The sequence below is a fragment of the Aptenodytes forsteri genome, unplaced genomic scaffold (genome assembly GCF_000699145.1).
Source record: "Aptenodytes forsteri isolate BGI_AS27 unplaced genomic scaffold, ASM69914v1 Scaffold207, whole genome shotgun sequence".
Lineage (NCBI taxonomy): Eukaryota > Metazoa > Chordata > Aves > Sphenisciformes > Spheniscidae > Aptenodytes > Aptenodytes forsteri.
The window spans coordinates 1679873-1706624 of record NW_008794836.1 but is presented as its reverse complement, the minus strand read 5'-3'; the positions used below and the strand labels follow the sequence as shown (position 1 = coordinate 1706624).

Sequence of the window (26752 nt, the reverse complement as noted above, 5' to 3'; positions counted from 1 at the left end):
TGAACAAGACCGGCCCCAAAACTGAGCCCTGGGGAACACCGCTCGTGACTGGCTGCCATCTGGATTTAACTCCATTCACCACAACTCTTTGGGCCCGGCCGTCCAGAAACATCATAATACTTTGCTTCCTGAAAGCTGTGGCATTATGGGCAGGATATAGCCTTTGAAGAGGATTCCTGACTCTTTCAGTGGAATAGCAATTATGAATAGTAGCTATGAATGATCTGTATGACTCAGGTCTTATTTGATGCATGCCCTCCGAATACAGAATTAAAATAATTTCTTCATAGGTGTTCATATGTTTCTTCCTCCTAGTATCTGAGAACTTGGCAAATATTTAAATGTTTATTTTTATCACACCTGTGGACAATTAGGGTATTCAGTTGCCTCAAATTTACAGCTGGGAACTGAAGCAGAAAAAAAATCCTAAGACCAAAATTGACAAATAGATCACATATATTTTATGTCTAACATTGAACACAGTCCCCATTTTCCCAAGAGTATTTGACATGACATAGCATCACACTCAGAAGATAGCTCATCATTGGTTTGAATGGTAACACTGAGTTCTTAGTGTATCTACAAATCCATGCTTAAGAGTCTGAAATCAGAAACTAACAGAGAAAATAGTGGAAACCCACTTGACGTTCAGCTGTTAACATTTTGGTGTAAGTAGTTTGCCAATATTGCTTTGACTACATCATAAGTAGTTTGCCAATATTGCTTTGAAACTACATCATAATGGCAGTTTTAGATTCTGAATCGTTAGTCTAACGGCCAGCTTTTTGTCCATGTACAATTCTTTCTTTCCTACTTTGACATGATACACTTCCCAGCTTCTCTAGCAGGTGAGATGGAGGTTCTGTAAGAAATTATCTCATTTTCTGCATAAATTTTATTCACTGCAGAATACTGTCTGGATTGTGCCATGAATACCTAGCAGCCTAGAAAGAAATGCTAGTATCAACTCCGCCTGTATGAATTATCATAATGAATCTGGAAAAGCACGCATGTTTCTGTGTTTATAAATCACCTTGCAGAATGAATCCACAGCCCAAGCTGGATGCTCAGGCAGTATCAATAAATATTAATGATTTGGAAAATTGGATGAATTTGTCCATATCCAGGATGAAATATTATCCTAGCAAAATATGAATATGGTATCAAAGTATTTCTCCCTTAAGCTTCATACATATTCGTTCTTAAGAAATCCTGAATTGTAAGAGTCTGTTTCCAGGTTTCTCTGGAAAGGACCACCTACAACTGAAATCAAGTAGGTGAAAAGAAAGAAGGAAAGTTAGATACTGGAGTTCCACTGTTTTATGTTTAGATCCAGACAATCTTTGTCTTAAGCAGAAAGGTGGATGGTTTTGAATTTTGAATTTTGTCGTAACTGCATTTAACGAACTGGGACTCTCCCTGGCCTCCTTTGCCTTGATCCCAGAACTAGCATTGACCTCTAAAACCTCTCAGTAACTGAAGTATCTCTTTATCTCACATTTATGCTTTCTGAGCACTCTGAGTTTAGAGTTATGTTTCCAGGGGCACATGTCACACACAGCTTTGGGCAAGATTCTGTAAATACATTCTTGAATAAACGCTTACATATATAGGACAAAGTATTGTGTCTGTGGGTGTGGACTCGGACAAAGGTAAGAACCCCCCCTCACAGTTCTCAGCCCTGTGTTCCTCGTCACCGGGGAACAGCTCTCAGTCAGCTGAGATAGCTCAGGCTCTCCTACTCCTGTCTTTTGCCTCGCTGTCTGTCCATTCCAAGTTGTCTTTCTTTGGACTTGGCTTGTTCAGCAATTAGATAGAGCCTGTCTCCTACAAATACAGTGGGTATGTCTGTCCTGTCTCTCTCTTCTGTCTTGTTCTAGTTTCTTGAAAAGTTTCTTCTTTGTCTTTTTTTAAAGTGTTTTTTATCTTTGTATCTTTATGCTATTTAGGGTCTCTGTATTCTTTTCTGTTTTGAGAAGTGTGGACTTCCATTTCTCCAAGAGGAACTGATTATATTTGAGTAGGTGATTATTAAATCAAAAACAACCTACTGTTAACTTGATCTGATGGGATATAACCTGTGTCAGCTAATGTTAATCACTCTGTATCTCATGGTTATTGTCAACCACATAGAAATTTCTTATCATCAGCCAGACTTGTAAGTTAAGTATCTAGTTTCTCCACCCACATAGGCAACAGTGTATATCTAAAGAAAGTTTTATCAGTATTAAACACTACATTTCAAGCTCTTTCAGTCAGGAAGGTAAAGAGAAAATATATCATGTGCAAGATAGACTGATCACATAGCATGTGACAGAAGTTTTGTAGATTGGAATATACATAACTGTTAATAATGGTAAACCTTTCCAGTATTCAAATTCTATGCCCAGTTTACTTTTAAAACAATTCTAGTTAATAGTCACTGATGCCAGTCCAAATCTCTGTTGAAGTCAAACTTGGCAACATTTGCCAGTACTTTGCCATCGTTGCTGTACTTACTTTCTTTGGATAGTTGACCAATTTTTAAATTATTGTCATTTTGAAGGAGTTCATCCTAATGATATCTCCTGCCTTGATTTAGTAGGCATCTGTTATATGTTATGTAGAATGAGTGCTCATTTTCAGTAAAATGATCTAAAATTATATGAAGAATATCATATGAATTGTAGAAAAAATCTGCCTAGTGAAACTTTCCAGATAGGTCTTTGCAAGAAAAAGCCAATTATTTTAAAGGATTATGTAAATATTCAGCTTGTAACCTTCTACACCAATATTTCATTGACATTACACCTCCACTGTGGAATTATGCTGTGATGTAGTAGATAACATATTAAGAAGAAGGCAACATTTTTGCTGAGATACAGCATGTGTATTTAATAGATTAAATTTCAGTTTGTGTTAAATATCCTAGCTGTCTGGGAGGTTGTATCTTCTTTTTGCAGCTGGGACCTTCTATGCTTTTTTTTTCCTCCCAGTATTTTACAGGGAGTAGGGAAATTGGTGTTATAAAAAGTGTGACACAAAAAGAAGCAGGTGAGAGCATTAGTGCCTGTCTGAAAATTACACTTTACAATAAAGCCTCCTGCAGTGCTTAAGAACTTCCCCTTTAGTGTTCTGTAAAATGATCATATTGCCTAATAGGCTGAATTCAATAATTGCTTTTCCTCTTTTTTGTGTCCCTTTTCTGCAGTGTTTACATATAAAATGGTGCAGAAAGTACAGTGTGAAAAACAACTAAATGCAGCATTTTTACTGCTCATTAAATCCATTTTGCATGTGTATGCCTTTCGAAATAATTCTTTTCCTTGCTCTCAGGTGGGAACGCATTCTAAGATAAAAAAGGCCTATGGAATAGAATAATAAATAACATTGAAATACAGCTAGATACTACTACATGGGTAGTTCTAATTGAGTACTGGACTGGAAGTTAAAACATAAGAAAAAAAAGTTTTGGGAGAGGATATGATGCTCAGTCTTTCACATACCTCAGTTTCTATAGATAAGGGATTAGCTACACTTAGAGGTAAAATTACAGCAGTCTTGAATCAACCATTAGCGGTAGAACACAGGAAGTTAGTATAACTCCTTCAGTGCAAATCATGCTCACGGTATTTGCTCTGTTACACAATTACAGAAACAAAATTTGTTCCCTGTGTAGCAGATGTGATCTGGAACACCCAGTGTCATGGAGAACACCAGCTCATTGCGTATCTGCATTTTTACCCCACATTTATAGCAGCATAGTACCCTGAGAACATGTACATGCTGTAAGCTAGCAGGGTAAAACGCCATCCTTCTAAAGGAAAAGAAGTGTGCATTTAAAGAACAGTGTAAGCAGGGCACCTTAAAATCAAATTAGCATTTCATGGCTTTTTTTTTTTTAAATTTCTTTGTATTTGGTGTCCTTTCACTCAAAAACTCGCATGTCCTGTTCTCAAGACATAACCTCTCTTTATGAAGTTGGACACTGATTTTGGAATTTCTACCTTTTCCCCTATTGAGAATAGTTTGTATTGTTCCTTTCTCCACTGTTACTTTACCTTTTTCAGTTCATTATTTTCAATACAAAAATGACTTTTATTTTTCACCCTTTCCTAGCTTTCTGGGTCTATGTTAGATATATTTTTTCTTAAATTACAATTATCTTTTTTTTTTTCCCTATTTTTAAAGCACCCAAAACAGGGAGAAGCAGGTTTCTGTGACTTGGTCTATTATACATCAATTCTGTACATTTACTGTGATCTCAAGCTCTTGGAGTGTAATCTTTTTGCAATCACTGAATCACTATGGAGGTGTAGGTATTGGCCTGTTCACCAGTCATTGCAAAGTTGAGGCTCATGCATGATTAATGTGCAAGTGAGGTGCAGAAAATTAACACTGGAAGACAGGGTTTAATTGACAAACTCAAATGCAACCTTCTGCCTGATCGTCCTTCTCCAGAATTGTAAGTTCTCAGTCAGCGTGCAAAATTTAAAAGGGGGTATGAATGGAATGAGTATGGGAGGAAAACAATACAGTCGGGTCTGTTGGCATACTTTTGGAATGGCTGTCTTATATGTGAAAGGCGAAGCCACAAGTGAGTTGCAGGGTTTTTTTCAAGTGAGCACTGAAGCCTGTCCCTGCACTGTTCCTACTTAATACTGCACTAGTATTCATACTGCACTTGCACCAGAGACACCCATTCAGTAAATCCAGTGCTTGCTTACATAATTTTCTAAAACGATATTGGAAATTTTCCTTTCCTCGCAAAACTAAGACTCATAGTCCCTATTGGCAGCAGTTCTCTCTGCTACAGGACAAGCCAAGAGAACTGTTTTGAAAGGTGATGAAATTGTTCCATTTCACAGCAAAGAGATTTTGCCCCATCACTGAATAGGCAGTGAGAACTGTTCACAAACCCATTGAATTTCCCAGTGTTGCGTGCATATTCTTTTTTTCATTGTTTTTTTGGAAGACACTCTTTGCTTTCCTTTCCCTAGAGTTATTGCTGGGAAAAATCACTTGATACAGTTGTTCTCAGTTACTCTGAGAGAGAACTATTCTGACATATATTTTGACAAATATGCTAAACGGGTGTTAAAAAATACATGGTATTTGTATGGATGGAAGGAAGTGCGTATGTCGCCACACAAAGAACTTTGTGGCATTAGCCCAGCCAATTAAGCCACGTGCTAAGGGCTGGAAAACAAAAGTTAGAAAAATATCCAAACAGTCTTTTTAGGTGTGAAAATGTAAGCTTAACACTGCTCTTTGGTGTGTGAGCACAGCCCCAGAACAAATGGAGATGACAAAATAAGTGGGATTGTGGTTCTGACAGGCATGGCAGGAAACAGGTAAGAGAACAAATAAATTATCACCATTTATTATTAGTGTAAATTACAAATTATTCATTGTTTGTTTTAGATAGTCTGTGTCTTTCTATTGCAAGGAAAATCTCAGAGATTTCTCAGACCTAAGTTTGGCTAGTTAAAACAAAATGTCCAGATTCAAGGCTTAGTATTTAAAGTGCCACTGTAAACCGTTTCCAAAACTTACATTATAAGACCTGAGAAAGATGGAGTCTGTGATTTGTAGTCTTGCACAGGAGAGCAAAAGTGGCAGGCTGGAAGGATGCAGAACTGCAAGAGAACTGCCAAGAAACTGCTATAGCTGGTTGCCTGGTTTGTCCCTCACTTAAGAACCTGCTATAAGCAGCTGAGGGGCTGAGCAGCCATGCTGGGGCTCTTAATGGTGGATAACCCAGTCAGGGAGTGATCTAACAGGGAGACAGTGGTGAGTCTACTGGGTTTTGGCTGGTGGGGCTCTGAGTAGAAAATCTCATCACAGATGTGTGTGCTGAGCTGCATGCATACCTGTTTTTGTGCATTATGCAGCAGAGGCTTGAGGGAACAGTCTCGTACAAAGGAAGAACAGCACAGGTTATTCATTATCAAAAATAATACAAACAAGATGAGAGTATTTAGTGTTTATACATTGAAAAACAGAAAAAAATGGCTACTACTTAGTAAAGGACCCCGTAACTTTCTCCTGTGCGTCTCCTTCCGTGCTTAACAGGAGTTGCCACACGCGCGTCTGTGGTGGGTTGACCATGGCTGGCTGCCAGACGCCCACCTGGCCACTCTCACACTCACCCTCCTCAACAGGATGTGGATCGAGATAAGGACAGGGAAATCGCTTGCCAATTACTGTCACGGGTGAAACAGACTCAGCTCGGGGAAAATTAATTTAATTTAATTTATTGCCAGTTAAAATGGAGTTTGATGGTGAGAAACAAAGACAAAAACTGAAAACACCTCCCCCCCACCCCCCACCTTTCTCCCAGGCTCACCTTTGCTCCTTCATTCCCAGCTCCTCTATCTCTCCCCTCCAGGGGATGGGGAATGGGGGCGATGGTCAGTCCATAACAGCTCCTTTCTGCCTCTCATTCCTCCTCACTCTTCTCCGGAGTGGTGTCCTCCAGGGGCTGCAGGGGAATACCTGCTCGGGCACCTGGACCACCTCCTCCCCCTCCTCTTCCCCTCACCTCGGTGCTCACAGGGCTGTTTCTCACACTTTTCCCCTCACCCCTTGCTGCGGGGCAGCGTTTTGCCTTTTCTTACCCAGGCTTCCCCCGAGGCGCCGCCATCGTGGCTGCAGGGCTCAGCCGTACCCTGCGGTGGGGCCGTTGGAGCCGGCTGGAACCGGCTGTGTCTGGCACAGGGCAGCCCCGGCCGCTCCTCACAGAGGCCGCCCTGCAGCCCCCTGCCAGCCCCTGGGCACCCGCATCCCGTACAGCATCTCAGTGAGCTTGGGGACAGGCGGCTAAGTCCTTACTGAGGGCTGCTGCACAGGCACGCGTGTGCACAAGGTTTCTGTAATGAAGTTCACAGTATGGATCCACTTATTAAAACGTGTGACAGGTTTCTGTAGATACATACATGTTTTGTTGTTGTCATTGTTTGGTTTCATTACTGCTTAGAAACACCGCATTGGTCACTTTTAAGATGAAATTATAAAGATTTTAGCAAGGATTAAGAAGTGGTAGTGGAGGATTAAGAAGTGCTAGTGGGGTGGACTGTGATATCGCCGCGGTAGGAGCGGGAGATCCAGCCACACCTGCTCAATGCACAGCAGTGCTCACCCCAGAGCTGGGCGAGCTGAGAGGGTACGGGGGAGTGTGGCTCCTCGGGGGATGGTAGGAGGGAGGTAAGTGGGAGACAGGTCTGTGTTTCTACTTATTATTGCTATTTAATTGTGATTTTTTGTTTTGTTTTGTTTTGTTTTTACTTTCTATTGCTCTCATATATCCCTAGCCTATCTTCTTACCTCATACCTACAATTTCTAGAATGCTCCCAATGGAGTCGGTTTGTCCTGGGGAGTGACAGTCTGAGGGTGCTCTCAAGCACCGCCTACGTTCAGCTTGTTCTTTCAAATGTATTTACTTGCAGTTTGCATCTAGAGGCAAAAACCGAAGTCTAGACAATTATATGGTAATCAACATCAAAAAGGGGAACTACATAAAAATGAAGAATCTTGTTAAAAAGAAGCTAAAAGGGGCAGCTAAGAGAATTAAATCTTTCCAGGCAGCCTGAGGACTATGTTAGAAAAATAAAAAAAGAGTTTAGAACCACAGGGTCAGTACATATCACCTAGCAGAAACACTTGAGAAGGAGAAATCAGTGAGGCTAAACGGAAGAGAAAGCAAAGTAATAAAAATGGTGAAGCCATAATTTGAAAAGCTGAAGTTGTTTTCCAAAAGGAAAGAGAAGGTCCTTAGATTTTGGCAGATTAAATATGAAAATGCAGTAAGCCAAACCACCAAAAAAGGAAAAAAAAAAAAATTTGAGGAGCAACTAGCAAAGGGAATTGAAAGTATTAGTTAATCTTTCTTGAAATATATCAGGAAGTGTGACAGTCCATTTCTAGGATCAACCGAGGATCAAGGTATAAGGGGAAGCCAGATGAATTTGCTACATCCGTATTTACTGTGGAAGAAACTGGGTATATTACAGACTGATTCCCTTTTTTCTGAGGTGCTCACCAGCAAGATTTTCTTAAATGGACTGTGGAGGAGGTTGTGGAACAAACAGGCGAAACGAGCCGTAACAAGCCAGCAGGACCAGATGGTTTCACCCCGGCATTCAAAGGGAATTCAAGGATGAGATTGATGAATTATGAACAGTGACAGGAAACTTCATGCTTAAAACCACCTTGCTAACTCGGGACAACAGGGCTTCAGGAGAGATCCCAGAATGTGCAAGTCTGTAGAACTGACATTTGGGCTTCACAAATAGTAAAAACTATAAAAAGAACTAGAATTAGCAGACATCTGAATAAAAACAAACTTTCTGGGGGAATCCCTTTTGCAGAGGGAAAATCCTATCTTATAAACATATTGGAGTTCCTTGAAGGGCACAGAAAATGTGCCTTGTGGTGGCCTATTCGATATAGAGGGGAATTATTACAGATGTTTCCAAAACTGTAAATGACAAAGGGATGGTTGTTGGGGATTGTTGGTTCATTCTCTCTTCAATTAGACATGTTTAAGGGAAAATTAAGCTAGTAAGAACCAGTTTTGTCGCAAAGCAAGGAGGTCATTTTTAATACAATGACTGGTAAACTTTGGGAATTTGTTGTCAATGGATATGGTAGATGGTAAATATTTGTGGTAATTCAAGGGAAAACTGCGTAAGTTCATGGAAAGGAAAGTCCTTAAGGTTTACAGAATATTTTTAAACTGTGCTTGGTGCCAGAAGCGCCTGAGATAGTTGTAGGTCGGAGGAGTGCTTGGGGAGGCAACATCTGTGCTTGGCCTGTTCCCTAGACATCTGCTTATCCCTGGTGCTGGAGATAGGGCACTGGGCTAGCTGAACTTTTAGTCTGATCCAGTACAGCTGTTTCTGTGCTGTTAAGCGTTGAACGTAGACTGTTGTGGTTTGCTAAGACTAGATGCTGATGGAGCTGAAACTCATTGAGAGCTTGAGGATATCTCCTTCACAATGCTAAAATTATTACCGTGAAGGTACTAATGAATAATTTTCTGTGTGAGAGAAGTTTGTGTGAACTAAAGCACTCCCCTCTGTCTGGAGATAATGATACATTTGGGAGAAGAAAAGCAAACTCTTGTGAGTAAATAATGTTTGTCTCTTTTTCCATTTCTTGTATTACTGTTTCATAAGTTACTTTTAGATGTTAAAGAAATTGACACAGGCCATGGTATAGGACTTAGCTCCGAAATATAAATAATCATAAGTTCACAGTGTATTGTTATTAAGATTTCATTATATTATGTTGAAAGCATGAAGCATTTTACTATTTATAATGACCTAATACAGTGTGCTTCAACATCAGCTTTTTCTGACACTGGTGAAAAAATATAACTGAGGTACAAAAATTTTATCGTGTATTTCCATTCCTTTGGTGCTCCTATAACTGTTATAAATATCAATAAACATTTGGTTACTTGTTGAGAAGAACCAATGATTCAACTAAAGATCTTAGAAATGTCATTGTTATGGCTAGTTATTAAAGGTATCTTATCTGGTGTAAAGAGGATATTCTGCTACATCTCCCAAACTTCATGATGTTCTTATATGCACTGAAAGTCAAGCAGTGCATACCTTGGTTAATGAGGGTTGGTACCAAAGATTTTGTATAGTCCTTGCTTGTCATTCAAGCTGCGGCACTGGTACTTTTATCAGCTCTCTGGGTGTTGTCACTGCACCTCAAACGCCTGAAGGAGTTTTAGTTTAATGAGGCTTCTCCTTGACTGTGCCTTACACCAACAGCAAATGCTTTTAAACAAGTAGTATTTGGACAAGCAAGTAACTGTGAATGAGATTTTCAACTGTTTACTTAAGGGAAAAAGTGGAAGTGAATCAGCCACTCTTCATTTTCCTCTTTGATTCTTGTGCCAGCAAGAATTTGACCTTAGCTCAAAAAATGCAGCTGGTGTTTCTTAGGTGGTATTTCTCAGTTTATTGTAATAACAGAGACCGAGTTTCTTATGAGTGTTGGGACACAGCTCTTACTGAAAACAGTGCAAGTTAGGCATGTGAGTATCCATCAGTGTCTCAGCGTGAAATATCTAAGCAGTCTAAAATCCTGGCTCGTCAAAGGAAAAAAAAAAGCTCATAATAGTCTTTGCTCCTTAATACCTTGATACACCCTTCTGGCCTCAACTGGCAGTGGGGATATAGCCAAAAGACATAATGTTGATTAAGGAAAAAGAGAAAAGCAAACTGAAAATGCGGTGTGACAGCAGTTACCTCTTGTTTCCTCCTTCTTGCAGTCTCCACCATTATCTCTACCTGTAGAGTTGCATGTGGGACTTCAGCATAGCCTACGTAAGCCAAGCTAGTTTCAGAAAATGTGCATTTTTTTAATGCTGTAATATGAAATGTAAAACACTTAAAATAAGTGGTGGTGAATCTCTTTCTGCTATTTTTCTGTTATTTCTGATAAATCGGTGTTTTCCCCAGCTCTTGTTGCCCTGGCTGGGGATGCAGTGTGCTTGTAAACTTGTATGAAGAAACAGAATGTTATAAAGTGATCTGAAGACATGCCGGTTGAGAAGATGTTATTTTCCTCTATTCTATGAAATGCATAGTAACTAAGGTGTGCACATCCTATCATTATGCTTTGCTGCTGCTGCTTGCCTATCCCCAGCAGTACATTAGGAGCATAGTTCCTGGTTAATCCCAGTAATTTTCAGCAGCCATTCTGATGCATCCACTTGAGCACCGTATTATCTTAATACTGCTGACATTTGCATGTCTTTGAAATACATTTTTTTTTCAGATATTGTCCATTTAATCCACTGCAGTTTCTATCATCCTTTGTTCTTATAGTCATGCTTTACTTACAGCTGATGAAAAAGAATAATCTACTAATTTCTCAATAGCTCTTAAAGGTTAAGAAGGAATCAACAAGGTGTAAACAGCAGCATAAGAAGCCCAAAGATTTAGCTGTTTGAACACAGACTACATAATTAGAAACCTATGGAACTAGAATGATAGTGAAACCAGGCCGTTAAGATTTCTATGTTTAATCAACAATTTTTCATGTGAATGGAATTCTTACATGCCATTTATCATCTCACCTGTACTCTGACGGGAAAAAAAAAGCCCCTAGGAACAGCAATAAAACATTTAAGCAAGGTGTGACAATTATTCTTTATATTCATTTATCTGTACATAGTTTCTCCTCTCCTTCCCCCCTGCCCCCGCCTCTTATCTGAGAGTGTAGGTCTTGGTTTATGAGGCTGAAAGGAAAGGAATTTGTCTTTCTAATTTGCACATCAATGTATGGCACCGATCCCAGGCAGAACAGGGGAAGGGCGTATATTACCAACGTGCTCCAGTACTGATCCAGAGTACTTCCAGCTCCAGAATTTAAAAGGAGCTTTCAGGGCATCACTATTTCTCTGTTTCATCTTTTACCCATTCCCCTGACTGGAATAATGTTGCTGTAGCCCTGAGCGGACCTCACTTCTTTCTCTGTGAGAGATTACCTGGCTGTCAGTCTGAAGCTCGGGCTCTGCTGACTTTCGATACTCTGGATGAGGTGGCGGCTTCATCGAGTCTGCCTTCCCCCTCTACCTGCAGCAGTAAGGGAGATGCATCTGATGGAGAAGGTCTCTCCCCCTTCACGTTCTCGCACAATCTCCTAGAAGCAAGGTTGTCACTTGCCCTTAATTATCGATATGTCATTAGGGATATCTTATCCATTGCCTGTGAGAGCTGTTATACGACTCAGGTAATACATTGTGCATCCACCTGAACAGCTCGTTGTTGTGCAATCTGTCCGTATCAGGCCTTCAATACAAGACTTCTGATACAAAAGCAGCATCTTTGCTACTTTATAGATAATTGGAAAACACCTTATCTAATCTGTGGTCAAGTCCAGGCCAAGCTGTGGATATTCCTTGCAAAGTATTACCTAGTACTTTGTCCTTGAGCTAGTGTCAGTTAGCTGACGGTGGCAGTGACTTCTGCAAGGCCTCCATTCCCCAGAAAGTAAGGCAGGATTTATGACATAAGATTTTTTAATGTATTTTTTTTTTCTTTCCTGCTGCTGTACTGGCTTAGACCTCTCCTTCTGCCTTTTTAGCCTCAGGAATCTTTTTGAAAGAGATGTTACGCTTCTGTGGAGGACTTTTTCCTGGTTAAAATTTAAAAGAAATATAAATTATTTATAAACTGGCAATACAAAATGAACACTATAGCCATACATACCATTGTTTTCTACAGACAGAAGATTTTAAAGTGCACTTTTTATGAAAGCTGTTCGTAAGCTGTAGAGGTTATAGTGTTTTCTCTGAACTTAAGATGTTTTAAGCCTCAGATTTTAAAATACATATAAAAAAGTGTGGTTAATAGCTGGCTACTAAAAATGTTCTAAAATACTAGGTATTTTGATTTGAAGTACTAAAAATGCTTTAAAATATCCAGGTCTCTTTCAGAATAAATCTGAAAGAAATGAAATCAGTGCCTATTCCCTGACCTTCTAATGGTGTATTTAAAAGACGTTTACCTTTTTTGTCTACTGTATGCATCAGCGTGCCTGTATTCTTCAGTTCCCTGTTTGCTCCCAAGTGACAGTCTGGCCTTGAAAGTTTGGAAACACATCCACCTTTTTCTCCCTTCTCCATTTTGTGTTTCCACAGTCATAACTGATGGAAGGCAGAAATAAAGTAGTTTAGCAAATTTTGCCTTTCATGGGAGTAATTGCCTGCAGGGTGCAGAAATGTCTGAAGACTTGAGAAAGTATAAAGGAATAGAAGTGTTCAATCTGTTGTTTGGGAAGTTGGTCATAGTCAGAGAAAGATTGGAGGGGGGATGGAATGAGACACCAAAAGTTTGAAAGTAGATGGAGTATATGACAAATGTGGGAGAGATTTGGGCAAGATGGAAAACCAGAAGGTGAGGTTATTGAATGGGCACTGTACAGACCAGGTAGGTGAAGGCACTTACTGTTCTCTGCTGTGAAAACCCATTAAAGTTAGCACATCTGCAGTGCTCAGAGTGTATCTCCTACTTTCTGACTGAGGAAGTAGCAAAGGCAGATGCCCAAGAAAAAGGGTGGAGAAAATCAACAGCCCCTTAGAAAGCATACAATGTTTTTCATCTTAAAATATATCAAGAAGGTGGAGGGTATAAGCACAAGATTCTTTTCTTTTTTCACTGAGAACACTTGTGTATATGCAAGATGGAGTGTACAGCTCCAGTGCAAGAGAGACACAGATCTGCAACACCTTTTTTTTTTTTTCTTTTTCTTTTTTTCTTTTCTTTTTTCTTTCTGTCTTTTTTCTTTTTAAGACTGGCCTAAAAGGCTTACTGGCAGTGTCCCATCAGTGTGTGAATAAAAGCTGCTGTAGACTGGAAACTGGCAGCCTCCTCCTAAAAATTGTGTACATATAGGGTATATACATCATATACACATCTAATGTAGAGTGCAGCCATTTCTACGGTATCAGTCTGACTGTTCATAAAGTGCAATTTTGAATTTAAGATCTTCACCCACAAGTACAGCCGTATTAAAATATTGGCAGGGCCTAGTAAGTGTAGGAAACTTGTGGTCAGTTTTAAATATCAAGGGGAAAAAAGGAAGAAGCGAAATCTGTTAGTGAAGACAATGAGATTTGAATTCCTTGAAGAAAATTAGCCACAAGAGCTACCACTTAATCTGATGAAGAACTTCCATTAGAGAAATTAGCAAATTAGTTGGATACCAATAATAATAACAACAATAAACACTTAAAAACTGTAGGAAATTTTACAAATCATCTAAAGAGCTGAAGAGTTCAGATAAAAAAAAAAAAGCAAAACTTGAAAATAATTTTGGATAAAAACCAGAAGTACACCTATAGAGAAAGTATCAGGCTTGGAAGAGTACTGGATGTATACTTGGGGAAATATTCAGTAGCACAATAAATTGGTTTAAAAGTAGAACTGGAATGAAGAAATGAAGGTTTTCTGAGGTCTTATGATGAAACTCAAACATGAGAGTATTGTTCATCAAAAGAATAAAAATAGAAGTATTTTAAGTCTTTTTTATATACAAGTAGTAAAACTAGAGCATTCTTAAAACAGCTATAAAAACTGAAATACATTTTGCACTTCCATGAGAGTTAAAAATATTTTGCTACAGCTTATCGCGACACACAGATGTCTGAACTTTCATTAGGTTGAAAAGATTGGATATTTAGAATAGTTCACAGATTTGCCTTCTCTAGAACTTGCTATTAGAAAATGTTTTATATATTAGAATGATATAAAGTATTAAATTTTTGCATTACTACAAAAATGGTAGCTGCAGCAGGCAACTATCATATAAACTGAGGGACTTTTGTTCTTAGTGATATTAATCCTCAAATTGGGTTTAAACATAATGCCGAGTTTAATACTTTAAGAGCAGAAAGTGTTCTGCGTGTGGTTTGTTGTTAAGTGCTAACAAAAAGTATGTTGAGTGAAAACTTAATATTCCTTTTTTAAGGATTTTTATATAGTCACAGTGTTTACTCATTTCAGTACTCTCAAGTCATTATGGTAGTGTCGGATTAATTCTTGATTCAGACATGGACAGAGTAATTCACTGATGGATGGACAAAATATCATTGTTCATATGAATCAGAAAGGGCTCCACTCCAGAATGTGTACCAGATTTGGATGGCTAGGATTTTAATGCATTTTCATATTTTAATGTATAATCTGAGCTGTTGTGGCATGGAAGTTCTAGACTCAGGAAATAAAGCATACTATATGGTGCAACCTTTTGGAACAGTTTCTCAATATGGCATATTGAAAGGAAAATGTTTTGCACAAATGATAATTGCTGAAAGATAGAAAAAAGTAGAGAACAGAAAAATGACCTGATTACTTAAAAACACAGGCTGAATAATTTAAATAGTCAGCATGAACTGTACGCCTTAAGCGATAGCAAATGCCTGTCAATCCTGATCTATCTTTACACACTGACATACAGTTAAGACCTTTTGTCAGTAGTTCAGGAGTTTATAGTTAATTTCCATTTAAGAGTAATCAAGCTCCATAAGACATAAAATCTGAATTTGTTCACTCTACAGGAGATCCATGTGATTTGTAGAGGCTATGAACTGTGCAAAAAGGTTTCTAGTTCTTATGTAAATTAAAGATAAGAGGGTTTCTCATGTTAATCAGAAAAAAAAGCTTTTCAATTTACAGGGTACAATTCAGCAAATAAATTGATATATGGATTTGAAGCTATTAATATCAATTAGAAAAGCTGACTTTCTGAACGTCTCTGCAAACCTTCCATTATTGGAACAAGATTTAGCTGTCTGTCACAATGGAAAGGTTGATCAGGATTTGCTGGTACCTCTGCCAATGGTGTTGGTCTACGTAATAGGGGGCTGTAAGGGAGGTAGGAACTCTGCAGCCAGAACTGTCTTCTCTCTTGCTCATTTGGCAGTCAAGCCTAACCTCATACTGAGTAGCTTCTAATAGGAGAGAAGGGAAGCTGGGCCGGGGCGAAATGATCAGTGAAGTTGAGAAATACAAAATAGACCATACTTCTCTTCCAGATCAAGAGGACAGTCTTGCTTAGAATGACTTTTATTGTTTCTAGTTTATTATGACCACATAAAGGAACTTTTAACAGAGGCTGCCTTCAGGACTTACTAAAAAATATAAGGCAAAACAGTTTGTCTGCATTCTTTAAAGACAGGTGACATTTGTAAGAGGTTAGCATGTTATTTTTATGGCATGCAATGGTAATTTCACTGCAAGATGAGTTTAATAACTCTGAGACAAAAAGGAGATTCCTTCTGATAGAGAAGAGGAGAGCAGATAAGATGTTCAGATAAAGGCCTTAAAAGAAATTAATAACATTAGGAGCAGCACTGCTGAAACTGGCAAAATAAAACATGTAACCTGAATGATTATAGTATTTTCTTAGAAATCTTTATAACAAGAACAATTTTTAAGAAGATGCATTTTTAGGTAAGTGTTTTCTTGACTCTGAATAGTTAGAGGTACTTGGGGTGATAAATGGCGTTAGCAACCAGCTGTGCACAGTTTGATTTCATGTCTCCCTGCATTTATTTGGAGTTGGCCGTTTGCATGCTCTGGTATTGGGGGCATAAGAAATCACTTAAGTAAGTAACTGTGTTGTCATATACTACAGTGATGGGTTCCTATGTATTCCACTGTTGAGAAAATCTGCTGACTTGACCTCAGTTTTGATGTATTGCACAATATCACGACGAAGCTTTTTCTGACATTGACCCATCAGCCATATTGCACTTTTGTGCGCTCTCTGATTTTGCACTTCCTTCAAAGCTGAAGGGCTGGCAGTGCTAGCACAACTAAACTAACCCTGGCAAAACTGCTTCTCCAACACACACACAGTGACTATTGACAAAGAATTATAATTCTCTGAACTATTTTTTTCACTTCTAGTGTGGATCATGGGAAGACAGTGGATCACCCACAGCAGTGAGCACACCAATGTGGTGGTCTCTTTTTCCTCCCACATTAAAATTACCTTAAGGAGGATGGTACTGTGTGAACTAGCTTAGGGGACTCCCCCACATCTGCTTTCATATGGCAATGGATTTTGAGTTTATTTAAATCAAATTCTGGACTACATCCCTATGGCATCTCCCTCACAAAGGTTTGGGGTTTTTTTGAGAATCTTTTTGGCCATCTCTAGCCTTCCTGCTGCTTACAATAGTAGAATACGAGGGATATTTCTGATGCAATTCACTGATAAGGTATCTTCTGATTTCACATAAGTTCTCTCGTTGATCTGTCTCATGACTATGAGAAAGCCAATCTCCAAAATGTTAATCACAGCAGGTTTTTTAGGATTGTGAATAATACTGGAATTAGGTAAGAAACTTCATATATACATACATACATATATGGATTATGCACTTTTCAGGATATTTGTTTGATATTGCCTTGCCTTCTTAAGAATAACTAACATAAAGGAAACAGATAAGGGGTGGGGGAACCCACAAGACATGCAAAAAAGGCAAAGGGAAAAACTACAGGTAAATAGTTGCAAAGAAGTTAACGTTATAATGGATTAGTGATCAACTGGGAAAAGGCTGTCCAGAGACCAGCAGCATTACACAGCTGTGTTAAAAGGCTGAAAGCCTTAGGTCAAAGGGAGTCATAGACTCTAAAGATACTAAAAGATAAAGGGGAGTGGGTTATCAGCCTGATGAGAGGGAGATACAGAAGGAAAGAGAATTATGGCAGAAAGAGAACAGTCAGGTTCTTACAGGCAAAGGTATTAACTGACCTGAAAGGAACCTTGAAAAGATTAGGGTGTAGATAGGAGGAAATATGAACATGAAAAATTACTCTTTTACCTCTTAGCAATCTATACTTTATATCTTTAGGTAAAAGAATAAATACCTTTGGTTTGAAAAGACTCTTCTTGAGTTACTTTAATCAGTTGCTGTCACAGGCTACTGAGGGATAAGGACTTTCGGCTGCAAATTTAGTCTATCATATCAACATGGTTAGCATCTGTAATCCAGTGAGCCAATCTGAAGGTAAGAGGACTGCCTGATTTATCCAAAGCAAGCTACAGGCAGGGAGGTCTGTCACCCAAGTGCATTTGTGGTGGACAAAAGAAAGGCTTTATCTGTATCCAGGACAGAAGATAAGTAATGAAGCATTGGGGGTTTTTTGTTTGTTTTGGTCTGTTTGTTTTCTTCCCTTTCATGCTATCTTTTTTTTTTTCCTATTTTTTTGTGGGTTTTTTTTTCCTGGAAATGGTGAATACTAACACTGTTTGAGATTCCTGTCACCTCTTTAAGTTTATCATTTTAGCAACTTTTTCAAAGGCATAATACACTGCAACCATCATCAACATTTCTTGTTGTACCTGTTGTCTTTATAGCTGTGAATTCCTGTCAAATTTTTGTGATATAAAAAGTAGAAATCTATATTTTGTTGCCATCTCATTTTTAACATATGTTGGTAATTTAATTCTTAACCATTTTAAAAACATTGGTATAGGGCATCATAGATATTCTTAGGCTACATTATGTCTGCTGAGGTGCTTAAAAGAGAAAAGTGTAGACAAATATAATAGTCAATTCAGATGTTCAAAGCTTCCTTCTTAAAAAAAGAGAACTTCATAAAAGGTACTTAGGATATTCTTGACTAATTCTTCTGGGGAGAAAAACACGCTATGAAGGTTACTCAAGCTTTGCAGAACTACAAAATCACAGAGGGTTCTTATCTACAAAATAAAAACCATCTATCTAAGCCTTTTAGGAAAGGCTAGTGACTGTGGATATTGATGTTTTTGATAGATGAAATGCTCCCAAACCAGCTCATCCCAATATGACTCATCAGACTGAGACTTTATATAAACAAGAAGTTCCCTCAGGATTTAAACTTTCAACAGGATGATTAACTGACAAAGCTAAAAATCCAGATTCTCAATACAGAGAAACTCTCTAAGTTTCAAATTAATGAAGCGATCATTCCCTTAGATGACTTTTAACATTGCAGCAGGATTTCAACAAAAAAATGTTCTGATAAATGTGGTGATACCTTTTCCATTACTCATTTGAGCATTTCCACTAGATTATATTTTTATGGACTTTTATAGACAAGTGTGCCCCTGTTTGGAGAAGTAAAAGGCAATGTTCAAGAGCGCCATACTCAAAATGTTGAATTTACTTGCCTTGTTAGCGTTCCACAAATCCTTCTTCCATCTTCCTTATTTTTATCCACATTGGCTACAAAATTTTGACAGGATGCTTAGATACCCATGTGGATGATAATATCCTCAGTGAGACTGAGTATGTAAAAAGCTGGCACTGTTTGTTGTTGTTGTTTTGGGGTTTTTTGAGTGTTATCTTACGGAAATTAAAAGGTTATCCTGTGCTAGTATTATAGGCCAGTAAGTTGTCTGAATGTTGTTTACTAAGATCTCAAAGAAGAACACTTTGCACATGACCTTTCTGTACACAACAATCAGAAAAGGGCAGCAAAAATGAATAGAGCCAAGAACTTTCAAGTGAGAATGGGTTGTATTGCTTAAATTCACTTTGTTCAGAAAGAAGAGGTGATAAAATAGATCTGTGTGTCGCTTTTAAATGAAGGCTAGGTTAAGATAAATATAATGGTTAGATATAAAGATATTGCTAGAAAGGAGGAGTATAGGAAAGCACTGAAACATCACAGTCCTTTGGTTAAGGATGGAGAAAGGGATGGAAAATTAGCGAACTTGTTTTAAAATACTACTGTGTAACTTTTAAAAGCCCAGGTCATAAAAAATATTAATGTGGAGTTAAATAGTAACTCTTGACTTTCATGTTACATAAACACTTGTTGAAAAGGTAAGTCTGTGCCTAAGTGTTCTTTTCTAATTAAATCTGACTGTGGTTTTTAAAACATATTTTTTCCCAACACATTCCAGTTCGCCCTTAGCTTTCTTGCTGACTTATTTTGGAAGAAAAGGTTTCTTTCCCTCAGGATTAGAAAATAATTTCACTTTATTTACAAATACTTTGTTAAGTTACTTGCAAGAAAACTCCTGCTCCACAGTATAAAACATGAATCATCCTGGAACACGATACCATTTTTTTTACATCCCCATTGCAGTCTCATTTCAGTTTGTCTGGGAAAGAATACCAAATTCTGTTCCTTTTTATGTCAAGTTCTGAGGCTAACATGAAGACAGTTAACAAAATCATTTGTTTATACCAAAAAACAGTTCCCTTTTGCAAGTCAGTTACTGAAAGCTTCTGGGCCTTTCTACTAGTATTAAACATAAATTATACCAAAATCTAAGCCCATTTAGGAGTTCTTCAGAGAGAGTATAGAGTTCAAATTTCTTTTGGGGGGCTGGCAGAGAAGTCATAGGTCATAATTAAGGATTTTTATTATGCTTGTGATTGGTATCTCTGGCTTCTTTCAGTTTAATGCAGTCCCGGTAGTGCCACTCTGGGCAGCTGCATGCAAAGCCAAATCAGTTAAAGCAGTACGTACTAGCCAAAGAAATAGCATGGGCTGCCACTGTTGAGCTGTGTCTTTGAAAGAATTTCTTCAGTACAGCATGCTTAAGTTGTTTGATTTTGTTTTAAAAGGTGTCACATGGGGAGCGAATTAGAATAGGTAAGCAGAGCTGTGTTTTGGGGAAGAAAACAGCATCTTGGTGCTTCAGCTCTGCTACCTCCCTCAACCCAGTGAAGGGTCTCAGTGGTAACACAGCTTATTTCCACTTAACCGCATCCACGGGAGGGATCAAACCAGGGATATAGAAAAGCACTTCTCACCCAAGATGGGAAAAAAAAAGGGAGGACAGACTTGTTCTTTCGGTGACTGCATAGGTACTAGCGGGCTGCATGCTCCTGTTAGGACAGAGCAGGTCAGTGAGCTTGTTTGTGCCATGAAATGTGTGAAGATAGTAACGTGCAATTGCATTAGTGGCCACAGTGCTCATTCTGACTTTACAGCTATTGTGGTCCAAGAAAGAGGTTTTCAGGACTGTCTGAGAAAAATGGGGATTAAACTGCTAAGAGTGATTCAACTTGAAGTAAGCACAAATGCAAGGCACAGGGATACCCTGTTTGTTCCAGTCTACACAGTAAGAGATAGCGGTATGGCAACCCTTTATTATGTGAAGAAAAGCTGAAATCCTGCAATATTGGAGATGTATGCAATGGAGAAAAATGTGCAATATTAGGAGTGTACATATTTGCTGGGTGTTTTAGAAGGTCAAACCTAAATATCCCCCAGTTGAGCCAGAACCCTTTCAAAATGTTGCATAAGAGGAAGAACCTCTGTCTGGATTTGCATCCATGAACATGTTTCAATAGGATAAACTATGGGGAATTCACACTTCTCCGTGCCTTGTGTCACAGAAGGAAAGCTTCCCCACCAGTGTTTCAGCTGCATTTGTGCTTTGGACAATGAATGTACTAGGAATAGCCACAATTATCAAGGAATAGCCACTACGCTTTATATTTACGGTTCCTTTACCCGTTTTTCCCTGTGAATATTTTTTTTTCCCTGCCAATAATCTCGGAAGGTATCAAATTCAAACAAACAGAGAAAGAGGGGGAGAGAGAGGCCTACTTAAGCACAAGGCTATCATGACTTATAACAAGGTTATAATACACAGAAGCATTACTTACCATATCCTGCAATATTCATTGCCACTGCTAGGAGATCAGTGTAAGACAGATAAAAGTAAATACGTTTTTGCACAGCAGGCAGGGAACTTCCAGAATTCATTGCCACAGGAGGCTGGGTTGACAGACAAGCAGATTCAAAAAGATATTAGAGATATTCATAGACAACAGGTCTAAATACTAAGTAGATACCAAAGAGAACAAGAGATGTGCCCTCCAACATCCCCAATAGAATGATTGTGGATGCTGGCAGAATACAGGGGGAATGGACCACAGAAAATGGCCACATTCACGTGCTTTCCTTAAACAGCCGCTCCCCTTGTCACTGACCACAGTAGCATGCTGGCCTGGGTGCATGAGCATGCCTCATGTTCTTAGCTCACTTCTGCCTAACTAATGAATTGTTTAGACCAGAGTGTCTCAAAGTTTCCCAGCAGTGCCGGCAAAATTTAATTTTATGGCTGTGACAGAATTGCTGGTTTAGGCACCATCCTCCCTGAGAGCGGTGAGACGGAGTGAGAGCTGTGCCTGGCCACCATGATGTGTTGACCATGGGCCGGCTGCCCAGGAGTTGCTCTGCTGCTGCCACTAAGCCAGCACAAGATGGCTTAATACTAGTTGTTAATTAGCAGCTTCCCTGACACCCAGAGTATGTAGATCTGCCTCTCTCTAAGCCATGATTTTTCTGCCACCATCATTTTGCAACCATAGCTAAGCACTCTGTATAAGACTAGAGTTGGTATATTACGATGTAACAAAGCTCCCTGAATAATTTATATCTAAGGCTCCATTTCATACTTATTTGTTATCCTATGGTTTTTCCCTAGGGTATGCCATCTAATTTCAATTTAAAACGTAAGTTCCATAAATTACCACTGCACAGAAGTTGCTTTAACATGCCATTTACGAAGGTAATGGTGCACATTGTAACAGAAGTGTTTCAGAGTTTCCACTCCTGGGATTACAGATTCACAGTAAGCTGGTAAATGGGGAACAATGAGAAGTTTGCTAGAAAATTGAACAAATCCACCTTAACATATCAAAGCAAATCACACCTTAACGTTGTGAACTCTGTAGGGCAATGTTTCTGCACCAGCATGGACATCTAGATTCCCTGCTCGCATTAAGCAGAAAGGAAGTGTGTATATTGTGTGTCATGTGTATTTAGATACCAGTTCCTGAAAGTGCACTTAGAAAGAGTATTAAGACATATTTACGGTAAGGTATAAATAAGGCCCATTACACCGACAGGTCTTAATCCTTGGTTTAAAATTATGTGAATCTTGTTTTACTCCCTGAGTATATGATCTAAAATAATCATAACTTCAGAGAACAGCAAGTCTTGGTAACAAGTTCAACAACGATTTAACAAGGTGTCATCCAAATATTACTAAAATGTGTATAAATCTCTGTTATCTTTCAAGAGAAACATGGTATAGTATTTTTACTTTAAAAAGTAATATAAATTATATAGCAGCATTATACAGCATTTCGGAAAAAATAACTTTGTTTACATGTCTTGCCTAACTTAAAAGAAAATCGTGTTGTTGCAGTCATTAGGACTATTTTTCTGTGCATGAGCCCACATTTTGGCAAAATGTCTCTCCTTAGGTATTTAGGTTTAATTCTTATTCTTAACACTTATTATATTTAATAGGCTTTAAACACCTGCTTAAATTAACGAAATTAAGTATTTCTTGAGTAAGACTAGCGACTAATTTGGCATCTGATTTTATAACAGCGTTTTACATTTTGTTTTATTACCTAGTCTTACAACTGCATACTTCGATAGGAAAATGTAATGTAACATTCTCCTACCAAATAAATGTGCAAATCTAGAACTGCTTCTGACTGAAATTACTTAAGTAGTGTACCCAAAAGAAAGGGATTGATATTTGGGTTATAGTGTACAAAGCTACCAAATACAAGTAATGTAGCAGTGACACCCCAGGCTGTATATATCTTGCTTTAGTGACTAGTATGTAAGGACCTGAGATGCTGTGTCTGTTTGTGAGATAGTCAGGATTCAGTAAGCCAACTTTTCATTCCCAGTCACGGACCTGCCTTTTTGCCAATTTCCCTCATGTAAATTTGAAAGTAGGTCATGTTACATGTAAATAAAGACTGCATACCGGTAATAAATACATCCTGCTGTCTGTTAGGCAAATCTCATGAACTGTGGAGCTTCTTGAGTCTTTAGGAAAGAGTTAGGTATCACTTGCCAGTGGGACGGTATATGTGAATCTGCAAGACGGTCAGTTCCCTTCTCCGCGGTGCCCTTAACTTGCCTAGGGGGTTATTGCTGTCAGTGCTTTGCCTTTGGCCTGTTTGATGTGAGTTCATGAGGCACAAGAGGAAGTTTCAGAAAGGAAGGAAATCGAGCATTTTAAGTCAAATCTTCTATTGCTTGTGAGAACATGCATAACAAGCAATTATTTGAGGGAAGGATGCAGAAAGGGTGGAAAAAGGGATGGGCTGTGACACAATGCAGCAACAGGAACAAATTTAGATTGTGTGTAAGATGTGCTACTTAGAGACTGATACGCCTGGTTCAGGAAAAACACTCAGCGCATGCAAGTGCACTTGTGAATGTGAATGGCCTAAATAATTTCAGAATCCATTTACAAACCACTTACATCTACCTCAGCCTGCTTGCATGATTTCTGATGCCTGTCAGTCACACAGGACCATATTGCTCATCACACAAACGGAAAGCTTGCCAAGCATCTTGCCGACCTGTGGGCCCTGAAACCTCATGAGAACTAATTTTTAATTTAGGAAAGATCTTGGCCTGTTCCAGTACCGTTCTGTTTCCTTTTTTGTTTCTCTTCTTTTCCCTGCTTGTTCTTTCACTTTTGTTAGTACTTCCCATCCAGGATGGTGAGGTTGTAATAGTGACAGTTCATTATATCCAGTAACTCAAATGATCACTGAATATTCTTTGATGGTGGGTTACTATTCATAAGTTTCTGATGCTACTGCTTCTGATGTGTATGTTGCATATACATGCTTCATGTATCTGATTAAATGCATTGCTTTGGATACAACAGGCCAGAACCAGTACTGTGGACAAAGGACGGTGGAGAACTACCAGATCCAGAGAGAATGGTTGTCAACGGCAGGGTCCTAAGCATCAGTTTCCTAAACAAAACAGACAATGGCACATACCGATGTGAAGCAAAAAATCCTATTGGCCGAAACAGCACAGAATATGTCCTGATAGTACATGGTGAGTGTGTTCTCGTTAGTTTTTTGGTGCATGTTATGCATATGTAGCATTTCAAGAAAATACAATCAGTTGCTTATGATCATTACCGAAAGAATAGCAAGAACAAGCTGGAAGTATAATTGCACTTTCATTGATGCTATCATCTAGTTGTGGGGAATGTGTTTACTTCCTTTTATTGGCATGCGTCTCTTCATACAGTTTAAACAAAATATATTCACTTATGTTGTGAACTTTTTGCAAAGTAAGCACCTGTAAAAATGTTTTGCATTGTTGGTACTGTCTTATAAATACTTGCCTCAGGCACACGCTGTTCAGACAAAGCTGGTTACAAAAGGATGTATGAAGGTAAATACGGAAATACCAGACAGACAGGTGCTTGAGGTTTTTTGTTTAGTTTTTTATAGACCACCAAACACAGGACATCAGATACTTTTCTTCACACGAGTTATAGCCTGCTACTGAGAAAATTCAGCTTATACAAGTTAACTGATCGTCGTCTGGCCTATCGTTACAGTCAATCCTCAAAAATATGTCATGTCCTAAATTCATGATACTTCTAATGAAATCAAAAAATACGGAGGTTCACACTAAGTTATAGTTGATTTGTTTTCCTTAATTAATTAGGCAACAATATGTGTCACATGAAAAGAATAGCTGGCTTTTACATTGGTCATGAAATAGATTGATATAACTCAGGTATAGGAGAAACTATAATACAAAGTTAGCCTTTGCCTTTAATACAGCTTTGCAGTATGGATCTAGTGGTCTCAAAACATAATGTTCTCTTATCACAGATATGTATGTGATAATTCCTGGAAGATTGTGAGTTCTGTAATTTGAATTTTAACCTAAGTGAATATAGAGGCGAAAGCTCCACTGTAGTTCATGATGGTACTTTTTTTTCCGCTAGTTTTTAAAAAAATGCAACTTCTTATAACGATGACAAAATAAAATGAAACAATCAAATACAAATTATAGTCTGTAAATAGACATGCGAACTATATAGATTTTATTTGTTCATGATGAATTCAGATATAACAAATATACGTTTCTTTGGTGTTTGTAAGGTCTCAAAAACATTTTTCACTAAAGGTTTAACCTGCCTTTAGGTATTTGGCAGAAAACTTCTAATAAGTGCTACTTTCAGCTTTCAGAAATGAGCTATTTTTTGGCACTGTTGATGAAATGTCATTTATCAAAAGAACCCCTTAGATTACTTTTCATTTTTCTTAAAGTTCACTATTAGTTTATGTAGGATTAGTGGCACAAGTAAGGAGAAGGTCTTTGCGTGAGGAACACAGAGCCTGTACTGCTGCGTGAGTATTTCTGTATTAAAGACAAACAGAAAAACTAAACCCTCTAACCTCTACTTACATTGATTACTACAAGAAAAGAAAAAGAAAACTTGTCTTTTACATCCTGGAGGTGATGGTGTATTGGTTGTTGGCTGCAGGCACAAAGTGCACTGCCTTTGATGAGGTAATGGCTTCTGTGCTTACCAAATGTTGAAACTTCTGTCATTTGTGTTTTCTGCCCAATTTATTTATGTGATTATTTCTGAAAACATGGCCTTTTATAATGTTAGATTTTTCTATTGGTGGTGACTTGGCAATATACCTCTATCAAAGAATATTTCACGATCTCCTGTGTGTCTTTCGCATGGTGGCATGCCCCCCGTTGATCTGATTATCTTGCAACAACTTCATGGCAGTCTGTAAAATCATTAATTATCAGGAAGGCATTCTGTTATGTTTGGCAGCACATTAGGCATGTTATCAGGTTTAGCTTGCACATTGCTGACCTTTTCTGTTATGAGTACCAGAGTTTTCCTAATTGCATTTCTGCAATTCCAGTGTTAGAACTAGAAAAGGTAAATGTCAGGTGCTTCTAAGGTTTCTGAAACAATGAGAGTAGTGTGACAGAGTGTGTGATGATGTTTAGTGCTTAACAACTGACTGCATTTCAGAGTTGTTAAGTTTATTTTAAGTACAGAAGAGACTGACACAATTATCAAGTGTAGCACAATCAGTTGTATAGATCAATTTAAGCAGTCTTACCCCTTCTTTAGCTCATTACATTCACGAATGTCTCTAATGAAACATAATCTTCCCAAAATTATACAATATTCTCTCTCTCTCTTTCTCTCTGGGGGCTAGCAAACCTACTTTTTATCATTTTCTGAGATGCATTCTTCCATTTAATAGAGGATTTTATTATTTTTTTTCCTATATCTTTCTAAATGTATCTGGGAGCATCCTTTGATTTCTCATCCCTTCCCCTGTGCCTAATGTGCTGATGTAATTTTTTTTGTCCTACTCCTTTGTTAGAGCTGATTTATCATATAAGTATGCCTTCTTACCTTGAATGTTAGGTTTCTAATACAAGTACATGCCAGATT

The 26752-nt window shown here is 38.4% G+C and overlaps 1 protein-coding gene across 1 annotated transcript in view; it reads left to right on the top strand.

Moving 5' to 3' along the window:
- Nucleotides 1–26752, top strand: part of CADM2 (cell adhesion molecule 2) — a 196220-nt gene that overhangs the window by 107886 nt on the left and 61582 nt on the right. Inside the window, exon 7 of the mRNA XM_009274511.1 lies at nucleotides 24176–24354. Coding sequence (XP_009272786.1) covers nucleotides 24176–24354 — 179 coding nt within the window. The remainder of the gene's footprint in view (nucleotides 1–24175; nucleotides 24355–26752) is intronic.